The sequence below is a fragment of the Xiphophorus hellerii genome, chromosome 4, assembly GCF_003331165.1.
Source record: "Xiphophorus hellerii strain 12219 chromosome 4, Xiphophorus_hellerii-4.1, whole genome shotgun sequence".
Taxonomy (NCBI): domain Eukaryota; kingdom Metazoa; phylum Chordata; class Actinopteri; order Cyprinodontiformes; family Poeciliidae; genus Xiphophorus; species Xiphophorus hellerii.
In genome coordinates, this window is record NC_045675.1 from 15,630,911 (window position 1) to 15,651,150 (window position 20,240).

The window sequence follows — 20,240 nt, forward strand, 5'->3', positions numbered from 1 at the left end:
TAGCTTCTATTTTCAAAAATATTTATTTTTCTTTCAATAGTGAGGAAACCTGTGACTAAAGTCGAAATTATTTTTGTGCAAGGGAGCGTGACTCCAATATTATTAACACTCTCTTCCCAGATTGCAGTAAAATGATTTTAGCTTGAATAGAAATAGTTCAAAGCATATCAGATATTTTTAAATATTTTTTATAAATGAAAGGTTGTGACGCATCTTAATGTTAAAATTAGAGTAAAAATGTGGTGAGTCTTTGAAATTGATTATCTTTTCTTGCTAAATTTCGTAGCACAACTTTATCTGAGACTATTGTGTCCACTTATCAACCCTTGTGGCTCAGACTTGTCTCTGCCCTTTGTTTTAGGTTTTGCATTGATAAGCCCCACGATTGTGTTTATCAGTGGAAAAGTCACTCAGCAAATTATTTTTAACCTTCTTTTTCCAAGGTCTGAGATGAGTAAAGTTATCTCTTGAGAAGTGCTCAAAATAAAAACACTGTGTAAGCTGTGTATTATGTTCTTTTTTATTGATTTTTTCCAAGACATCTTCTGTGTTACAACTTGAGCATGAAAAGGAAAAAGAAAGTATTCATAAAGAAACAAAGAAAAAGTCACCATCCTCCATCAATTGTGTATACCTGCGTTTCCAGATATCTTTTTGTTGTGGATTTGAAACCTCATTAAACTTTAATTCAAAATGTGAAGAATCAGCGACAAGAACTCTTAATATTTTTGAATGAACAGCACCTAATTTATTTATTTATTTATTTAAAGAAATGAATAAAAAAATCTGTTTGTGTTTTCCTCTGACCCAAATTGTTGGTAAAAACTACATCCACATCTTTGAAGAAATTACCTTATCCCTAACTTACTTTTATTCTCATTTAATTTTCTAATTAATGTCTCTATTTTATGTGCATGTTTATTATATTCCAAGAAAATATTCTCTATTGCTTTAATTTGACCACAATGGACACAGCAACCTGTAGCATGTTTAATATGGTTCCTTCCTTTACCTAATTTAAAAGTGTTGAGCTGTTTCCGTGTTCCGGCACGCAGTGGTCACGTGACTCCGCAGCAGTCATATGACGCTAAGTTTGGATCTTGGTGTTGTTCCGTGCAGGAAGCTCTTATCTTCGTCTCCGTGTCTGGGGTTTCTGTGTGACACACAGGTGAGGTTCAGCGATGCACGTCGGCGGTTTCCTGCTGTGTTTGCTGTCCGTCCTTCAGCTCGGCGCCCGGGCTCAGTACGCCCCCGATGAGGTCACTCATCTGCCGGGCATGACGTTCAAAACCAACTACAGTCAGTGGTCTGGATACCTGCAGGCAGGAACTGGGAATAATGTGAAGTTTCTCCATTATTGGTAAGAGACTTTGTGACTGACTGATGGTGATGGTGTGAAATGTTTGATAAAATACTTTAAATGTCATTTGCTAAGATGTTGAAACTACCAAAGATATGTATATTAAACTACAGAGAGTATTATGTAATTATTCTTTCATATTTAAAACAATCTCTTAGCTGCCGCGAGATTTTCAGTCACCGTGTTTTGTACTGTTGGAAAAACATGTGACAACCTAACTTTCTGGTTTTGTTGAAGAGTCTCTTTTTCTTCTTCGGATACTCTGAAGATTATCTGAAATAAAGAAGAAAAGATAAGAGGAAATTCTGTTTTAGTAAAAGCTCATGTAAGCCTTTTTTAGGGATTTTCACAATACGAAAAAATATAATCACTACAATAAAGTATCTCAACATCAGGAAGTGAGCGACCAGAACCGCAGCTGATGGTGAGAGATCAATCAATCAATCAATCAATCAATCAAGCAATCAATCAATCAAATGTTATTTGTATAGCACATTTCAGCAGCAAGGCATTTCAAAGTGTTTTACATCATATCAAACACAGAAACACAAAGCAACACAGAATCAACAAGAGGTGCCAACAAAGTACTCCTGCATTTTGCAGTAAAGGCACAGGACAGGAAATCAGTTGTTGGAGGTATTTGATTGAACTGCCGAAACCTGCAGTGACATGTTGTGGCAAATGTTTCAGAGGAATATTTAATGATCCCTCCTTCAGTGTCGATGTGAAAACTGAGGTGATCCTTCACAGATCAAATTCACTTCATCCCTAGTCTTCCTCAATGCACTCGGTCACCAATAACCACCAATATCGTTCTTCTAGTCGACAATTTTAAAATACTTTGAGGTAAAGTTTAACAGGAAGGAAGAGAAGATGTTGAAAATTAATAGGTGAGCTTGCTGCTGGCATTCTTTTCAAGATGAATTTCTTTTACACTTTTCTCTGTAAATAAAAGCACTGGAAGTTCAACACTGATGAAAAAAATGCTATTTGTCCAAAGTGCAACAAGAAAGAAAAATGACTTTAATTTTTATATCAAAAAAAAACTTTGCAGTACCCAAAGGGGAACAAACTAAAATTCGCTCGCAGCTGAAGCAACACATTTATATTTAACTATAAGCTCAGCTTTGAACTTCCTCTCCCAGAACTAGAACGTTTTGAGAGTAATAAAAACCACGAGAACTAAGAAGTTACCCATAAATAACTGTGACAGCTTTTCTCTTGCTGTAAATGGGAACTAAACTCTCAGAGAGTTGAATAAATAAAGACAATCATATTTCTATTGACTGAATTTCCCAGCTGCAAATCTTTAGTTGCAATCTTTCTTATTTTGTATACAACAGTTATACATTTATAGCGACGTTGGGGGGGGGGGGGGGCATTTTATTTTTTATTTTATATTTGTTGGGTGTTTGGATCAGAAAACCACAAATTTATAAGCTCCTACTAAATAAAAATTGTCAGGAGCTAGAAAAATATTCCTACTATATAAAATGTGCTTTTGTAATGCGAAGATTTCACTTCTGCATTTGGGTTTGGAACAGAGAGAGGAAAACGATCATCTTTATTGAGTGGAGCATTTTATTTTTGTGGTAAAAGAAAACCAGTATGTAATGCTTGGCTTAATGACAAAGAGATTTCTTTAACTCATAATTTCACTGCTAATTTTACTGCTTTTCCATCCAAAGTTGAGAGGAATCACTTTGAAGGATCTGTTTTCTGCTGGTTCTGATCCTGCTCCTTGTCACAAGTTTGTTGCAAATCAAATGTATAAATCCTGGATTTCCATGTTGTGTATTAACCGTCACTCCATGTTGTGTATGGCGGTTAATTATTTATCTCTGATGTTCTGCAGGTTTGTAACTTCTCAGAGAGATCCGGCCACAGACCCGCTGGTTCTCTGGCTGAACGGCGGGCCCGGCTGCAGCTCTCTGGACGGATTCTTGTCGGAGAACGGGCCGTTTCATGTGAGCTCTCTTGTCGTGGACGTAACTGCATCTGTGCACTGTTGACTCAGACAAACTTTAAATTGTTAGGCCTTTATTTGCAGGTAAATGATGATGGAGCCACTCTTTATGAGAACAAATTCAGCTGGAACAGGATCGCCAACGTGCTGTACCTGGAGTCTCCTGCAGGAGTGGGATACTCTTATTCTGACAGTAAAAAATACGACACGGATGATGATCAGGTATGTTTGTTTCTCTTGCTTGGACCAAAAAGAAAGCTTGCAGATAATTTGAGACTGTAAATGTTCTTTTTCTCAGGTTGCTGACGATAATTACAAAGCCCTTCAGAGTTTCTTTGCCAAGTTCCCGAACTTTACTCAGAACGAGTTCTTCATCTTTGGGGAGAGTTACGGAGGCGTTTACGCTCCGACGCTGAGTCTGCGTGTGGCAACAGGAAACGCTAAGATCAACTTCAAGGTGAGGTGCTGCAGGAAAAAACGTAAAAGTAGAAAAGTTCAAGAAGTGGAAGTAGATGAATTACTCGGAGTGAAATGCTTTCAAGGATTTATTTTTTTAGAATTATTGCTTGCAGCAAGAAATTTCAACATCGCAAATGACCAGTAAAAGATATTTAATACAGAAATGTCAGCCTATTGAAAAGCATGTTCATGTATTGAAAAATATTTTCAATCAGTTGCTTGTCCTCATTGAGGAGTCAGTTGAGGCTTTGAGATCCTCTTCACAGATTAAACAAAATATAGAAAAATGCTAAAAGATATTTGTCCCTTAAATGATTGAAGAAAGACAAAGAAATATTGTCTGTTTTTGTTTTTCTTTGTATGTTTGTTAAATTGACTTTGTAGAAAGCCATTCATATTCGACCAATAGTTGTGGTTATCAATCACCTTTGCTTATATTCTGAAAACAATAGTAATTACAAGAATGTTTCATTTTAACCTTTTTTTATTGATTGCTTTCATACTAAGCTCTTAACATTCTAAAAAATAATTTCAGATTTGTATTAACTCCAAACCATTATCATAAAAACGGACAGAGATGAAAAGTTAATCTGTTTTAATTGAATCATTATAATGTTTGTCTTTTCAGGGCTTTGCGGTGGGAAACGGTCTCAGTAGCTTTGCGCTCAATGACCAATCTTTGATCTACTTCGGTTATTACCATGGCCTGTTTGGAGAAGAGTAAGCAACTCTTTCTACTTTTAGTTTTTAAGAAATTGTACAAAAGTATATGAACCTCAGACGTTCAGGAACATATTTATGTTTCGTAATTGTAAATAAAAGTATCACTTCTGTAACGTCAATAGAAAAATAAGCATTACTCTTCAGTTTGCTGTTCTTGTCTTTTTAAATTGCCTCCAATCTAATTAGTTAAAATCCTTCTTTGTTAACCAAATGTTTTTAGTCTAAGAACAAATAACAATTTTAACAGTGGTTTCAGATCAGTTTATCAGGAGAAAATCTCTCTTTCTGTCTGAACTTTGGTCTCGTTTGGTTACTGGGTAACGTCTCTGAGTCAAAGCTTGTTTCTTTCTATTTTGCCTGAAATGTGTCTCTGCTGTTAAAATGACCTTGTGCAATTGTTCTCCCAGCTTTAAAATGTCTTGTTTTTGTCTACTATTTCATTCCTGTTGTTTTGGGTTTTTTTTTTACAACTACCAATAGATTATTGCATTGGAATTGAAAAAATTCCTTTAAATTTTTTGGGGGGGGAAATGCATAATTAATTACAGAAATAAAAACAAGTCTTTCCTGCTCAATGAACTTATTATCCTCCCAGCTTAGACTTGGAAACACACATAAAAAAAAACTTAAACTGTGTAAACATTAAAGTTTTTGTGGGTTCTAGGGGGCTTTCAGTCCCACTCCATCAAATAACCAACTTTAAATGTATAAGTTTGTGAATTTACAGTGAATTTTCTGTTCCTTTTTTTAGATGGTTTCTGTCATGTGACAGCAATTCTTTTGCAGATCGCTTATGAGGTTTGTTTGTGCTTCATGTGCAGTTTGTGGCGTGATCTGAACATAAACTGCTGTGACGAGAAAAGCTGTAACTTTTACAACAACACTAATGAGAAATGCATGAATCTGGTATGTGTCGACCGTCCTGCGGGAACTTTCTGGCTTTCCGAAATGAAGATCAACATTTCCTTTTTACTACTCAGGTGAACGTGGCGTTTGTTATCGTGTATGAAAGTGGGCTCAACGAGTATGCCCTCTACCTGGACTGCGAGGGCCTCAGAGCGTACCACAAAGGATACGAGCGAGCCATGGGTCACCTCTTCAGGAGCTACAGGAAAAACCTGTCCAGCTTCAAGGTGCTCTGCATTTCGATCACTCGTCTGTGAATCCATCAGATTCTTTTTAATGTCATGCAACATTACTGGTGGTGATGTCGAACGCAGCTTCCAGATGTCAAGAAGTCCTCTGTGTCTCTGAGGGGCGTCCCTCCCTGCATCAACAGCACGGCTCAGATAAACTGGCTGAACAGAGGCGACGTGAGGAAAGCGCTGCACATCCCAGACGTTCTGCCACCCTGGGACATCTGCAGGTAGATCGACGCAAACGGGAACATAATTTACCTTGCGTTTTATTTTAAAACCGCAAATAGGGCTTACCCTTTCAACTAAGAGATTTTTTTTAATAAGTGACGGCGATAATGGAACTAGAGCTGAAATGATTAATCTTGATGAATCAATTATTGAAATGATTGTCAACTAACTTAGTAATTGCTAAATGAAGTATACAGACCGTTTGGTGAAAGAACACATTAAGAGCAGTAAAGACAAAGGAAAAAAAAAATTTTTTTACATGTGTGAAAATATGTTCTATCCAGAACTCAGTTTTAGCTTCACCTGGTTCAAAATCTTTTTTAAAAAATCTCATTTTGAGCTCCTTTTGCATACAATTATTTCAGTTGATAATAAGAAAATGTGACTCGATGCCACTGAGCTTTTCATGTTGATGGTAGAAACAGTTTTTTAGCTGCAGATGCATTCGCTAAAGGAATGCTGTGTTGTTGCCATTCAGACAATAAATGTATTTATTTTCTTATTTAAAATCTTGTTTTACATTTTAATGTATTTCTGATATTGCATAAAAGAGGTAAAGGTAAAATCAGCAAAATGTGCCATTCTTTTAAATCCAAGTAATCGATAGAATAATTGATTACTAAATAATTAGTTGCAGCGCTAAGTGGAACTACTGTGAATTATTGTTTTCAGATAGTTTATGTTGATTATATGTCCTTGTTGCAGTGACGTTGTTGAACAACAATACTCGACGTTATACCACACAATGAAGGAGGTTTACCTGAAGCTGCTCTCTCTGGACTTGCGAGCGCTCGTCTACAACGGAGACACTGACATGGCCTGCAACTTCCTGGGAGACCAGTGGTTTGTGGAGGACCTCGGATTTAAGGTGCATTCTGAAAATATTTTATTTAAATCCTTAAATACACAACTTCTTAAATGTACCAAAATATGCACACATTCTCTTGATTTATAAAGATTAAATGTAGCTGGAGTTACTTGAGTAAATAGTTTTTCTTTTTTCTGTAGAGCTTTGGCACACCCTAGTGGTGGAGTTGAGGTAGTTCAACTGTCAGGGAGACTTGATTTGCTCGTCAGGCTAAATGTGTTCTGATCCATCCTGTAGGATTGGTGACACGTACTTCAGAGTGAGAATATGTTATTAATGCCTGAGGTTGAAGTCACCAGCCTTTCATCACTTCTGCTCACTAGTTTTGTTTTTTTCCCCTGTGGATTTGAATAGAAATAGCTTTTTTTGTTCCACAGGAAGGAAATTCAGATATGGTCAATCTTATTTATAAAGCACGTTTAAAAACAGCTATTGACTATGGCACAGTGGTGTACAGTATTCATAAAACCACCTGTAAAAAAATAAAAAGACATAGGAGTAAATCAAAATAAATTAAACAGGACAAGTATGTAAATGCCAGAGACTAAAAATGAGCTTTAAATGTTTCAGACTCTGGGAAGATCTAATGTTGTTCCATAAATTCGGAGCAGTGGCAGCAAATGCCGGGTCTCTCCTCTGCTTTTCGTCTGTCAGAGCAGTTTATTATTTGATCAAAGTTTTCTGGAAGTGGAATAGTAGTGAAGAGTATCCTGGAGGTAAGTCGGCGCTAAGCCATTTATAACTTTTAAAAACCAAAAAAAGAATTTTAAAATCAGTCTGAGGAGAAGCTCAGGTTTTCCAGGTTCTGGCCGAGCTGCAGCCTTTTGAATCATTTGGAGATGTTGTAAAGAATATCAGTCCATATAATTGGAGTGATCCAAGTGTGTCGTAATGAAAGCATGGATAAGTTTGTGTTCTTTCTAAATGATTTAAACCAAACAAGCCAGTTCTTCGTAACGCAGCTTTAAGATTTGCCTCATCGCTGTGTTAAAATCTCCCCAGGCAACCAGCAGCTACCAGCCCTGGATCCATGATGACCAGATTGCCGGTTTCTATCAGCAGTTTGGAAACATCACTTTTCTGACAGTGAAGGTAAGCACTGATGTTTGCATGAAAACATGTCCTGATTCGGTGTCACAGATGTTACATTTCATGTGTTTCAGGGCGCCGGCCACATGGTTCCCCAGTGGGCGCCGGGTCAAGCTTTCCACATGTTTCAGTCCTTCATAGAAAACGGACGGTACTGAGTCTGTGGAGGCAACCTGCGTTTTGCAGCCTGCACTCCATGTTTCATTTCAGGGAAGATCCATTTGCTGTGCCTAAAGACTGCTGAGGCGAACTGACCTCATGTTTGATATCTGAGTGTTTTTTTTCTTGTGGTGGGTTCTTGCATATATGCCTGTGTGGTTTTATTTCTTTGCTTGAAGAATGGGAATAAATTCGCAGTTTGTATGATCATATTTGTTATGGCAGGACTGTCACAGTCCAGAGCAAAGCTACAAAGGGAAGATGTAATCCTCAACATGTAACTGAAAATAAATTGTATTAAAATTGAGCCGATTTCTGGATCTTAATGGGGAATCATTCAAATTTACCAACAATTTGGAGTTGTAAGAATAAAGTCTACAAAAAAGTGAAAATGGGAACTCTTTGAATCAGTCCAAACTGGTGTCTAAATTAAATTTCAGCAAAATTAAAAGTCCTCAGGAGCCATAAATCCCGCTCTGCTTAAAACACAAAATTATTTTATTATGAATTCTCTGGTTTTTATCTCCTCAGCAACAAACTAAACATTAAATATTTAAATAAAATAGAAAAAGAGCAATTTGTTTTGGGTCTAAAGAAGGTTCTCATGGCTTAAATCCAGGGAAGGTGTAGCAAAGTTTAATTAATGGACGCTTTTGAGTAAATAGTCATTGAATGTTTGGGACCCTACCTACAATATTTAAATTAAAGCTAAAAACACAACTAATATGTTATGAACTGCAGTTAGGAGTCACACTTTTGTTGCTCTTGCTTTAAGGGAGTCAATTGCACTAATTTAAGGTTCTAATTATTTGACTTTTAAACTGTAGTATGTGAGCTCTGGATTGATAATGTCACTTCAGGAAAAAAAATTTATTAATATTGCAATATAAGTTTTGCTATAAAACAATATGGCCCAAAGTGGGTCCTGGAAGGCCGGCATCCTGCCTGTTTTAGGTCTGTGCCTGGTGGTAGTAACAATGTTTTCAGCGTGTCCTTCTTAGGCCTCTCATGATCCATCATTGGATCCAGGTGTTAAACCAGATGTGATGATTTACCCCCTCCCTAACAGGTGCTGGTTCTTGTAATTCCTATATTCTAATTTATCTGGTAAATGTATTGCTTTTGTTTGGAGGAAGTGGCTTGCTTTATGTAATATTCTGTTTTAATCATTCTCTCGTCTCTTTGAGGTCACCTGGTCATGTGTTGCCATGGAAGCACGCCCATGAGCAGTGCTGACGTTTTCAATCAGCCTCACTGGGAAAATCCATTGTTTGAGAGGGAGGGAGATGTTTTTGGATTTAGTTTGGGCCCAGATTGTTTTTGTTGTGAAATTGTTAGTTGTAGTGGTGTAAATATTTTTCCAGGAATATAGTCTAGTGCAAATGTGTTTTTCTATACGGAAATGGAAATGTTGTCTCCACCCCTTAATTAGAGCCAATGCTTTAAAAGCCAGGTGGTTTTAGATCAGAGGGAGACTCTCCCTCCTGTTTGAATGCATGTTATGCTGTGAACTGGAATGAAATGTTTGAAGAAGTGCATGAAGAAAAAAATTCAGAGCTCTACAATTTCTGGATTCTGTGATTTCTCATCGCAAACCAACACAGGGAGAGAACTAAAACATGCAGGATGCCGGACCTCCAGGACCCACTTTGGGCGCCGCTGCTATAAATCCTCATTGTCCTCCTTTACGATGTTTATATGAACCTTTTGCATCCGTCTCACAGATCAAGTCAAATCAAAAAGGGAAACTTATTTATAGACTCATTAAGTACAGTGATAGAAATGTCCTGTTCATGTATTTATGGTTTTCAGCTAATAAAACCCAAAAATTCAGAAAATTACTTATGAGGCCAACAGTTATTTAATAGAAATACTTGCAAAATTATGGAAAAGACTGCTGACTTGACTGTTTGACAGACGGCATCCACAGAAAGGGAGCAAAAGGTCAATGGAATATAATGGAAAGCTGAGTGGAAGGAAAACATAGTAGAAAAAGACAGAGTAATCGGCTTTTGTTGTAGATTGAGACAAAGTCCATTTGAAGTGACAGGTACTTTTGGACTCTGTGCTTCCAGAGCCACCATGCAGATCTATATGAGGGACACAATGAAACAAACTGACCAAGTATAGGATGTAAATCTTAGTTTTACATAATATTCTGAAAAGCTAATGTCATAACAAAAAAAATCAGGCCATATGTGTTTAAGGAATCTATACATTCACATTTCACTTTAACTGGAATAACTAGTTGTTTATTGAAATACAACTGCATTGAGAATGTGATGTTTTGATATTAAAAAGGACTATTTGGAATGGTATAACTGGCTACATTCAAATTTTCACTATTACTATACATTGTGTGAAACTGAGGCTTTTAATAATACAGTATAAACCATCAAGTTAAATTACTCTTTAAATGGGGAATGCCAAAGAACCAAGACCAGTCCATTTCTACACAATTTTGATTAAAATGTATAACAAACATCAAGTTATTTTGTTTTTAATGTATTTTTTATTAATCACTTTTTCACATGCTTTTAAAATTCATTGCTTTGAAAGGTTTTCAAGTAATTCTAAATAAAAACAAGGCTGACAGATCAATATTTGATTAGTGTTGATTTTTCCTGTAATAAATCAGATGAAGCCGACCCAAAAAGTGCATTAGGGAATATATAGATTAAAAAAAAAAAATCCCAAATGCTTGGGCACAAAACTCAATATATATGAACAAAAGATGGAAACATTAGGAATGAGTTTAAATAAATTCTCAACATTTTTGGCTTGGATTGCAGCGAACCAAACATACCATTTACAAAAAAAAAAGAAAAAGATCTTTTTAAAGTGCTTTCCCTCTTCTACAAATTACATCATTTTAGGAAAAGAAAAAAAATAAAACTTCAGCGCTGACACACTAGAGTCTTCCTAACATTTACTACATCTTCCTTTAAATGTAAAAGAGCTGCAGTTATAAAGCACAGATGTCTGGACCATTTGGTGTCCAACGTTTGAAGTTTCCTTCCCTTGTTTTTCCCCAGTAAACGTGATTTCCTGATACATTTTAAGTTAATTTCTGAAAACTGGCTCCTTCAAGGGGTTTCCAACCCCAGTCCTCAGGGGCCAGGGTCACCCTGTGCTCAACACAAATGATTCAGATGACCTCTTCCGCAGGTCAATTAGTTGTTCAGTAACCTGTGAACCAGTCATTCTTTTGGTTGGACATGACACCGACCCGTGTAGACCGATTCTGGACACCCGGGTAATCGTGACAGAAGCTGCATTTAATCCAAGTAAGCTTAAGAGTTTTTACTTAAGCTGTCCAACGTAAACAACAAAAGAAAATCTAAATAAATACCTGATTTACTCAGTTTAAAATGTACATTAGTCTCGCCCCCACAGTTCAACTTTGGCTGAGCGCCGAAGCAAAAATGCTTCACCTTTTATCCATCTGCAGCACCTGGATTTGATGACGGTGTAGGACGGAAACATCGTCACATTTTCAGTGATTAATGGCGACACGCAGGGTAAAACTCACAAATTGGTACAATTTAATTAATAAAAAAAAAATCAATGTGATTATAAAACCCCTCCACCCAAAGTCCTTCTGCTGTTGTAAACCAGACAGGCGTCATTCATGCAGAGTTGAGCGGCGGGGTGGAAAAAATATATAAATTAAAATAAAAAAATCAGCCTGATTCCTTCAGGAAGCAGATAATGGTAGAAAAAAAATGCAGTTTTTAAACTTCACTGACAAGAAAAAAACCCAAAAACAACTAAAATCTGTCCATAGTGGTTCCCCAACCAATTCGCTCCAGAGTAGCAGCATGGTTCTTGTTACGGAGGAAACAGCAGACAGGATCCTTCTTAGTTCACAACGTCCTGGTAGATGGAGTTGGACGTGGTGAGGCCGAAGATGAAGGCTCCCAGTGTTACCATGGCAACGCCAAGGATCACCAATAAATGCCAGCTGGGAAATATCAAAACACAAAGGCAGAGCTCATAAAATAACTAAAATCACATATTTAAAAGCCGTTTTATCTGCATAAATATTGGTGTTAATTATCTGTAAACTACATAAAAATAAAAACTGTAAACAAACACACATCCTTAACAGCTACTAAGGTTTAAATCAAAAGGTGTAGAAGTCAAAGATATTTATGTTTTACAATAGGACATGGGCAATTTGGACCACAAATTTCACTATATGGCAACATAAAATAATAATAAAATTAAACTTCAGTCTTCTGAATTATCAATGTATCACTATAAATTGTTTTAAGAGCTAAAACGCCTTTGATACATTAAATTGTAGGTGAAAATACTGCAGAGTAACACACCAAAGCATACAGTTACAGCTCAATCGTTATTACTTATTTGTAATGTAGTTATACAAAATGTGTCTAATTTTAATCACTGAAATAGTTAAAGAACATGCATGTGTCCATTTTCCTACAACTAAGTATATATATATTTATTTTTACCATTATATAAAAACAAATGTTTGCAGAAAATAAGCAGCCTCACCTTTTAGTTCGAATGTCTGTCTCTGAAAGTTTGGCCTGCATCAAACACAAACCTGTGAAGTTAAAGAGACATAATGAGACGTTTAAGCTCCACCTCGACCTGAACGACAGCGCAGGACGCGCAGCGATACCTGGGAACACGAAGATGAAGCAGGCCGCCAGTCCTCCGATCAGCGAGATGACGCGGCCGATGTCTGGGATGAAGAGCGCGAGGACGAGGGTGACGACGAACCACACCAGCGTCTGCAGGATCCTCCTCCTCCGCTCACGGCGAACACACACCTCCACCTGCTCGCCTTGGAAACGCAGCCACAGGCCCTCTACCACCGCCCTGCAGGGGCGAGGCATCGCAGGACACAACGGGGTTAGAGTTTGTGATCGGGCTGAGAGATAAGTTAATTAATCTAATAAAATAAAGTTTTTTTCAATGGTTTTCTATAATTCAGACTGATGTCAGCACAGCTAAAACATTTCATTTTCCATTTATACATCTCAACTTTGAATTCAGGTCTAGTCTGTGATGGAATATTAGGGCCAGGCTAAGATTGTTATTTTTATTTCCAAGAGTAAAAGCCACAATATTACAAGAATAAAGTCATGATATTAAAAGAATACAGAAATAATTTTAAGAGAACTTCTACTTAAAAAAAAAATAAAATGAGGAATGTTTAGCATCTTGTAAAGTTATGATTCAGTAACTTAACTCATCGGTATCAAATTATTTTCAGCAGCAGGACTTTGAAACGACTGAGAAAATGACTGAATCTATTTTGAAGAAAGAGCCACACAGACTGAGCTGCTCGCATCACATCTCAATAACTCAAAAATCTCGTTAAAAAGACTTTTGTCTTTGTAATTTTAATACTTTTTTGGCAAAATTTCATCTTCATCCTGCTAATAATATGGATATGTTCTCATAATTAACCAAAAATTCTCATAGCACTCTGTTATTCAATTTACAGAAGAAATTATTAAAATGAAAGCTGCTTTTTAGAAATATTTGTCTTTTGTATAATATATATATAAAAATCAGATCTGCTATGAAATAAATCTGAGATTTTTAATTGCAAGATAAATTTAGAAGAACCTGACTTAACTCTTCAGCACATTACAGAAGTAGAAACACTTTTATATACACCTGCATACAGAAACTACACAGAAATGTTCACTGCTACAACATTAACCAAAAGTTTCATCTTTACTAAACATTCAGCGTTTATCCTGGAGGCGACTGTCCTATAATTATTAAACCACATCCAAATCTACTGTTAATGACTGAAGAGGATATGTGTTTATGTTAAAGATAATTATTTGACATGGATCTAAAAGAACTTTTTCATGCTTATGAAGTTAATGCACACTAATTAAACTTCTTCCTCCTGACATCTTTGGGTGTAAAATTGTATGAGACATTATTCACACATTCCCATTTTTGTTGTTTTTCTTATTATGCAGAATCTGAAATTTAAACTCCGGGATGCAAAGAAAGGAAATTTTATTGTTACGCCTGACTATTTTATGTAATCTTAACAGGCAACCATCCCAAAATGCCAGGAAAAAACCCCCCCAAAAAAATTCAGCTCTCAGTGATTTCTGTGAATCGAATGAAAACTCTTAGCTTTCTAAATATAACCTTGAAAGTTTTTCAAACAGTCAAGCAAAAGCAAAAAGAAAAAATCTGTTTGTAAAGTGGCGCTCAGTTTCTTTGTGTCAGCATAAAAAGCATAAATCAGATGACATTCCACTTCATGATTGCAGAAGTTAAAAAAAACGAGAAGTGATCCCTTAGTAAAGATTTAAACATTTTAAGAACTCAGAAATGTCATTTTCAAATTAATGCAGGTGAGATCAGTTTGAGAAGTATTTTGCAGGAGGAAATAAGAATAAATCAGACTTTATGGAGGGAATGTTTCATTGAGGTAATCAAATAAAAAGAATCAGGATATGTAATTAGATGCAATAATCAGATGCTTTTTCAAAAATGTAGGCGTTTCAAAAATGATAAATCTTGGCTGAGTCCAAATTCATGGGTTGCGTCCGTCGAAGCTCGATTACGTCACGGCAATGCAAGGAAGGCTCCAACAAACTGACACTTTTAATTGTATTTTAATATTAAATATCCACATTGGCTTTAAAATATCTGTGCTTAACCCCCAAAGTTGCCTTTCCATTGGAGCTTACCTGCCACAGAAGTGTAAAATGGGGTAGGAAGTCACCACACAGAGGACAATGAAAGCTCTGGCGATGGCCACTGCGATGTCATCAGGAGGGTAAGACATCAACACGTCCTGATTCACACCGGAGCCAAAGGTCAGGAAGCCGCAGACGCCTGATCACAAACGAGTTACACACCAAGAGTCAATAATAATTCAACAGGAAACACATGAAGGGAAGCTGTACGTTACTGACAGAGAGATATAATCCAAGGAAACCCACCTGTCCCTGTGTAGACAAAAAGGCAGATTATCATGCTGCAAGTGACTACAAACCCCCACGGTTTGATCGCCTTCGTCTTCATGCTGTTAAACACCGGCACACAGCTGACATGGCACTGCCGAGAGAAGGTAAACACATTTAACTCAAGTAACAAACATATTTTTATTTGAAAAAAAAGACGACATGAAATGAGGAGATACCTGGAAACCAAAGCATATGGTGGGCATTGCATTGAAAACAGCAGTCCAGGAAGCAGAACTGTGAACGACAACAACGATGGCTTAACAACGAGCAAAGAAAAGTGATGTGGATGCAGGCGAGTTGGGAAAAACGTTTATATTTTCAGGACTCACGTGACTGGAGCGTGGTCTGGGTTCATGTCTTTGTCTGGAAAGATGTACTTCACAATAACTACAACGGTAACGTACCAGGTTCCCATCACACTCAGAGCACTGCAACAACAACAACCATCAGGTTGATCATCACACAAGACAAATCCAGAGCTAAATCGGGAGCAGATCCCCTGTACCTGGCGTATTTCTGGAAGCTGATCTCTTTGGGGATGGACAGAGGCAGAATTACCAGGACTGCAGTGACGACGATGGTAAACTTCCTGTCTGTGTACCAGTGACCCTCAGGTGACCCGTCCGTTTCATGAGCAGCAGCAGCGACCACTGCAACAAAAACAAATGTTTTTAAAATGTATATATTTTACCCTTAATTTAGTTTTCTTTTCAACAATTATTCAAACATGAGAAATGCTGAATCAAATCCCCGACTTCTGCAGAGTGTAGGAACATTTGAAATGTACAGGATGTAATGAAGACAGTTCAACAAAAAAAACTGTCTGGAAAAACTGTTTTCAGCCAGAAAACATTTCCGTCACCTCGACCAGAGGCAGACAGATCAGGATTTCTGCTTTGTCAGCAACTCAGAGACACAAGGCGTCACATGAGGCATTTACTGAGAGAAAAAGCTGAGCAGAGTCATAATGAATGCTCTTTGCACCCATTTAACATTCTGCATTTTCCATGTTACTGCTTAACCTGAGCATGTCAAAAATCTGTCCTGATAGATAAAAAAAAAATCTGAACTCAGAGAACCTAAAGTTCAAAGCCTCCAGTTATGAAGCCTTATTGATCAGAGACGATACTTACAACGATCCAACTGGTCGCCGATGACGATGAAGAAAGCGATGCATGTCCCAAACGTGTAGATGGCGATGGCCAGTTCACAGAGGATTCCTGTGACTTTCCCACAAGTGGCTCGAACAACTTCCTGATAGGTGCCCTCATTGCTGACCTGCAGAAACCAGGCAGCTGATTCACAAACATGTATTGAATAGATCAAAAATGAACATAAAGCACTTAATGAGTTGATAATGAAAACTTTTTATAGCGAGTTCTTCCTGCTGAATTGTTTGTGTGCTACAGATCCTGCAGGGCTCAACTTAGTTTTTTGGTTTTGTTATATCTGAGCTGTACAGGAACAGAAAGTCTTGAATTGTTACAATTCTGCTTGTCGTAATCAGGAACAGAAAGACGACACAGAAACTTTATTGCCCAACAATGTTGCTTCCTGAAAAGATTTGAAGTCTCTGCTTTTGCCTGGCGAACTTTAATCTGTTTTATTAGGATCGGCTGTGATACATCCAACACGGGGTAGAGTATAGCTGTGGATTGGAGGGAAAATGAGGTTTTCCATTTATCTTTAAACATAAAATTGTTTAAAGTGGAGCGTGCCCTGTTTACACAGACACCACTAAATAAAATCTAGTGCAACTAAGTGGGTCACGTGAACTCACTCACATCATGTTCGTGTGATTTAAAATCCTGTCCTGTGAAGGACGGATGGATTAGACCAGCGTGTTGGACCACAAAGAACAAACTGATCAGGGATAAAACGGTTCAGCAATGATCAATCCAGAATCAGAAAATGTAAAGATTATGGCCAAACTAAAAATGCACCAACCAAACAAGAGAAGCAGCTCATGTGGGAGAAACCATGACTTGTACTTTTCTATCCTATTCAAAGAGGTTAGGTCTACAAAAATGAAAATTTACCATCATGCACTGCTCTGTGGTTGTAAGGTGAAAAAGTAGAACGGGTATAAATATGTTTGCCAAATCTAGTAAATGTTGTTGCAGAACATGTTGCTGGTTCAGCAGAACAGATAGAAACAAAAAACCATACTAGGCCTGTCGCAATAAGCAATAAATCAATTAATCGCATGATAAATTTAAAAAAATCTCTATTTGCATGATTCTTTTTCTCTTTCTAAAAAAACTGGATGCCAGGAGTCTGAAGTCTGCTGCTTTGGTCTCAACTGGCCCCTTTTTATGAAGGACAATTTAGTTTACGGAGATTTCAAATTTAATTTATTTGCCATTTCTGTTATGTTTATTTATTTTGGATATTTAAAATGTCTTCCAAGTCCAACATTACATATTAATTCAAATTTAAAGTTTATTGGTCTTTGATAATGTGTTCTTGCTTTATTATGCCATTACCAATTGAAAATGGTCTCAAAACAACATCATCATCATCATCATCATCACTAAAACTTCTGCGGCAATGTATCATGCAGTAAAATTTAACATCGTGACGGGCCCAAACGTACCTGAGAGCAGTAGCCAAGGATCACCAGCCCACTGATGATGAAGATGAGCATGAACTGTTGCAAAAGCAAACCACAAAGGGAGTGTTCAAACGTTTCATAAACTTGTGAATATTGCAGTTCTGGTATCCGTTTACCATCTGCAGCATCACTCCTGCCGTCACTCCTCCAGCCATGCTGAAGGCAGCAGGGAAGTTGAGCAGTCCCGCACCCAGCGCGGCGTTCACCACGATGAAGACGGCACCCACAGCCGACACGCCCCGGCTCCCCTCTTCTGCCTCGGGGTGCCGGACAGAATCCACGCTGGGGCTCTGCAGGAGCCTCGCTCGTTCTCCGGAGTCGCTGCTGATGTCGCCCCAGTCTTGAACGTCAGTGTTGATCGCCATGAGGAAAGGAGCCGAGAGACGACCGGCGTCAGCTGGAGGACAGCGACGTTCCGCTGAAGTTTCTCAGCTAACTGGAGGGATCCTGGAACGGTGAGGCTGTTTACTTCACTCTGCAATCAAATATTGATTATTGGGATTGCTACATATGTGGGATTTCCTGTAAAACTCCATTCACTGATATGAGCAAGAGCAGTTCCTAGCAAAAGCATTACTACCCCTTGAAATTGCTCAAATTGCAAATTTCATTGTGCCATTTTGTGATTTTAAATGACAGTGCAACATCAAAATATTTTGCATAATCATGAAGTGAAAAAATATATAATTTTTTTTTTTCACAAATAATCTCAAAACTACATCTTCAGGTCCCTTTTATGTAGTTATAAAAACAGACATGTGTGCCAAAGAACATTAGAAAAAACAAGGTCCAACATGCACAGCAGATGGGTCAGGGAGAAAGATGTGGACAGGTTTAAAAGCAAAAGTTAGGATATAAAACAATACTTAGTATTTATTTAATTCAGTTCATTTTTGCAGCACAAATTCACAAGACATGGCGTCTCACACACACATTCCAATTGGTCCTACTTATCAAATAGCACAGCATGCTCAATTAAATATTTAAAGTAGATTAAGAAGTTTCTACCTAGCAGGGGTGCCCAAAGTCGGTCCTCGAGGGCCGGGATCCTGCATGTTTTAGTTCTCTCCCTGGTGGTAGTAACATCCTTTTCAGCAAGTCAATGTTCTTCTTAGGCCTCTAATGAGCCATCATTGGATCCAGGTGCATTAAACCAGGGAGAGAAGTAAAACAAGCAGGATGCCGGCCCTCGAAGACCGACTTTGGGCACCCCTGATAAGGAAACCCAGAAGATTGCATCGAGTCACAGCTTTGCAGCATCCACTCCTCCTGAACCAGGAGTTAATTAATATGCCACATCACTATAAACACGATGGCAGCAGATTCATAATCATGTGTAGAAACTTAAAGCTTAAATCCAATCCACAAATCTTTAAAAATAATTCTCTGTGAACGCTCTTCCAATCTGACTGAACTATTCTGCAAAGGAAAATAGTCAAAAACTTCTGTCTGAAGCAGGGCAGGAAACAAATTCATGTTTTGATTTTTATTTGCAAATAACAGAAAAAGATTCATTCTTCTTTTTTGTTGCCTATTTGTAAGGGTTTGCAGGGGTCTCAAACTCCAGTCCTCGAGGGCTGGCGTCCTGCAACTTTTAGATGTGCCTCTGCTGCACCACCTGAATAGAATAATTAGGTCATTAGCCAGGCTGGGGGAACTGATCTACACAAGGAGGAGGTAATTAAGCCATTTTATTCCAGTTTTTCGGACCTGTGGCACATCTAAAAACTGCAGACAGTGGCCCTTGAGGACTGGAGTTTGAGACCCCTGGTTTATAGCATAAAACCTCATTAAAACGCACTGAAGGTTTGGATGGACAAAAATTTTTTGAAGGGGTCTGAATAGATTTCTAAAGCAATAGTGTCAAATAAATTGCAATCTCTAAAAGCTCCACTACTTCCCTCAATTCTAACCAATAACACATTATATAGGAAGCTGCTAAACTTTGATCACGAGTGTTTCCTGATAGACAGAAACCGGGATTTGGTTTACACTTCCCACAAGTACAATTCAGCATATACTAGCGAAACTACTAAGAAACAGATTTAAATGGATACATTTTCCTTCCTTCGCATAAGATCCGAACAAAAAGGGTTGGGGACAGGTGAGGACAGACAAATGTCATTAAACTTAAATGTGAAGGTAGAACGCAATAATGGATTGAATCTTTGCCTTTATTTTTCATTTTCCATGCACATTGCGTCTCTGTGTAACGACACTTTAAAACAGCTTTAAAGACATTCGTTTTAATCATTCCTATTTCAGGAACGATGTGAATCAATAAACTAATGACGGAAAAATAACACACGACCTAAATTTGGTTTCCTTCTGCTTCTCAACAGAAACACGCCGCGGGCATTTTTATGGTTTCGCTTAATTAAATCAGTGCTTTTCTTTTACCAACAGACTCGGCGTCTTTCAGGGCACCAGCCATGCCCTTTGTTGTTATGCTAAGCTAGCAAACGATATCTGAACGTTAAATGCGAATAACAATCAGCAACAAAACACATTAAAATACACCAACCTGATTTAAAGGTACTGTGACCCGTCAGCTGCCAAGGAAGGAACCGCAAAACGCCGACACCGTCTCCATCGGTGCCATCTAGAGAATGATGGCGCTTTTAGCTCTAGCGGAACTGACGTGTAACTGCCACG

General features: G+C 37.8%; 2 protein-coding genes across 2 annotated transcripts; one reads left to right on the forward strand and one right to left on the reverse strand.

Moving 5' to 3' along the window:
• The first annotated feature begins 1,071 nt into the window (after positions 1-1,071).
• On the forward strand, positions 1,072-8,298 carry LOC116718862 (lysosomal protective protein). The gene is made up of 11 exons (XM_032561115.1): positions 1,072-1,360; positions 3,216-3,327; positions 3,411-3,548; positions 3,625-3,783; positions 4,414-4,505; positions 5,330-5,414; positions 5,489-5,641; positions 5,729-5,874; positions 6,581-6,743; positions 7,746-7,835; positions 7,907-8,298. Exons 1-11 carry the CDS (start codon positions 1,182-1,184, stop codon positions 7,988-7,990), a joined length of 1,401 nt encoding a protein of 466 aa, XP_032417006.1. The 5' UTR covers positions 1,072-1,181; the 3' UTR covers positions 7,991-8,298.
• Positions 8,299-10,478: 2,180 nt separating this feature from the next.
• slc38a7 (solute carrier family 38 member 7) lies at positions 10,479-20,217 on the reverse strand. Its single transcript, XM_032561116.1, has 12 exons — positions 20,110-20,217; positions 17,702-18,060; positions 17,568-17,621; positions 16,105-16,249; positions 15,477-15,621; positions 15,301-15,399; positions 15,148-15,205; positions 14,948-15,062; positions 14,693-14,840; positions 12,643-12,842; positions 12,513-12,564; positions 10,479-11,955 (listed from the first exon to the last, which is right to left on the reverse strand). Exons 2-12 carry the CDS (start codon positions 17,948-17,950, stop codon positions 11,853-11,855), a joined length of 1,368 nt encoding a protein of 455 aa, XP_032417007.1. The 5' UTR covers positions 17,951-18,060; positions 20,110-20,217; the 3' UTR covers positions 10,479-11,852.
• Positions 20,218-20,240: the final 23 nt, after the last annotated feature.

Bases quoted from the DNA above. Each gene is read 5' to 3' on its own strand.
- LOC116718862 (XM_032561115.1), top strand. From the start codon at position 1,182: ATGCACGTCGGCGGTTTCCTGCTGTGTTTGCTGTCCGTCCTTCAGCTC. The intron at 1,361-3,215 runs GTAAGAGACTTT...GATGTTCTGCAG, and splicing joins GTGAAGTTTCTCCATTATTG to GTTTGTAACTTCTCAGAGAG. The intron at 3,328-3,410 runs GTGAGCTCTCTT...CTTTATTTGCAG, and splicing joins CGGAGAACGGGCCGTTTCAT to GTAAATGATGATGGAGCCAC.
- slc38a7 (XM_032561116.1), bottom strand. From the start codon at position 17,950: ATGGCGATCAACACTGACGTTCAAGACTGGGGCGACATCAGCAGCGAC. The intron at 16,250-17,567 runs GTACGTTTGGGC...TGGTTTCTGCAG, and splicing joins TCCTTGGCTACTGCTCTCAG to GTCAGCAATGAGGGCACCTA. The intron at 15,063-15,147 runs GTATCTCCTCAT...TTCTCTCGGCAG, and splicing joins CCATATGCTTTGGTTTCCAG to TGCCATGTCAGCTGTGTGCC.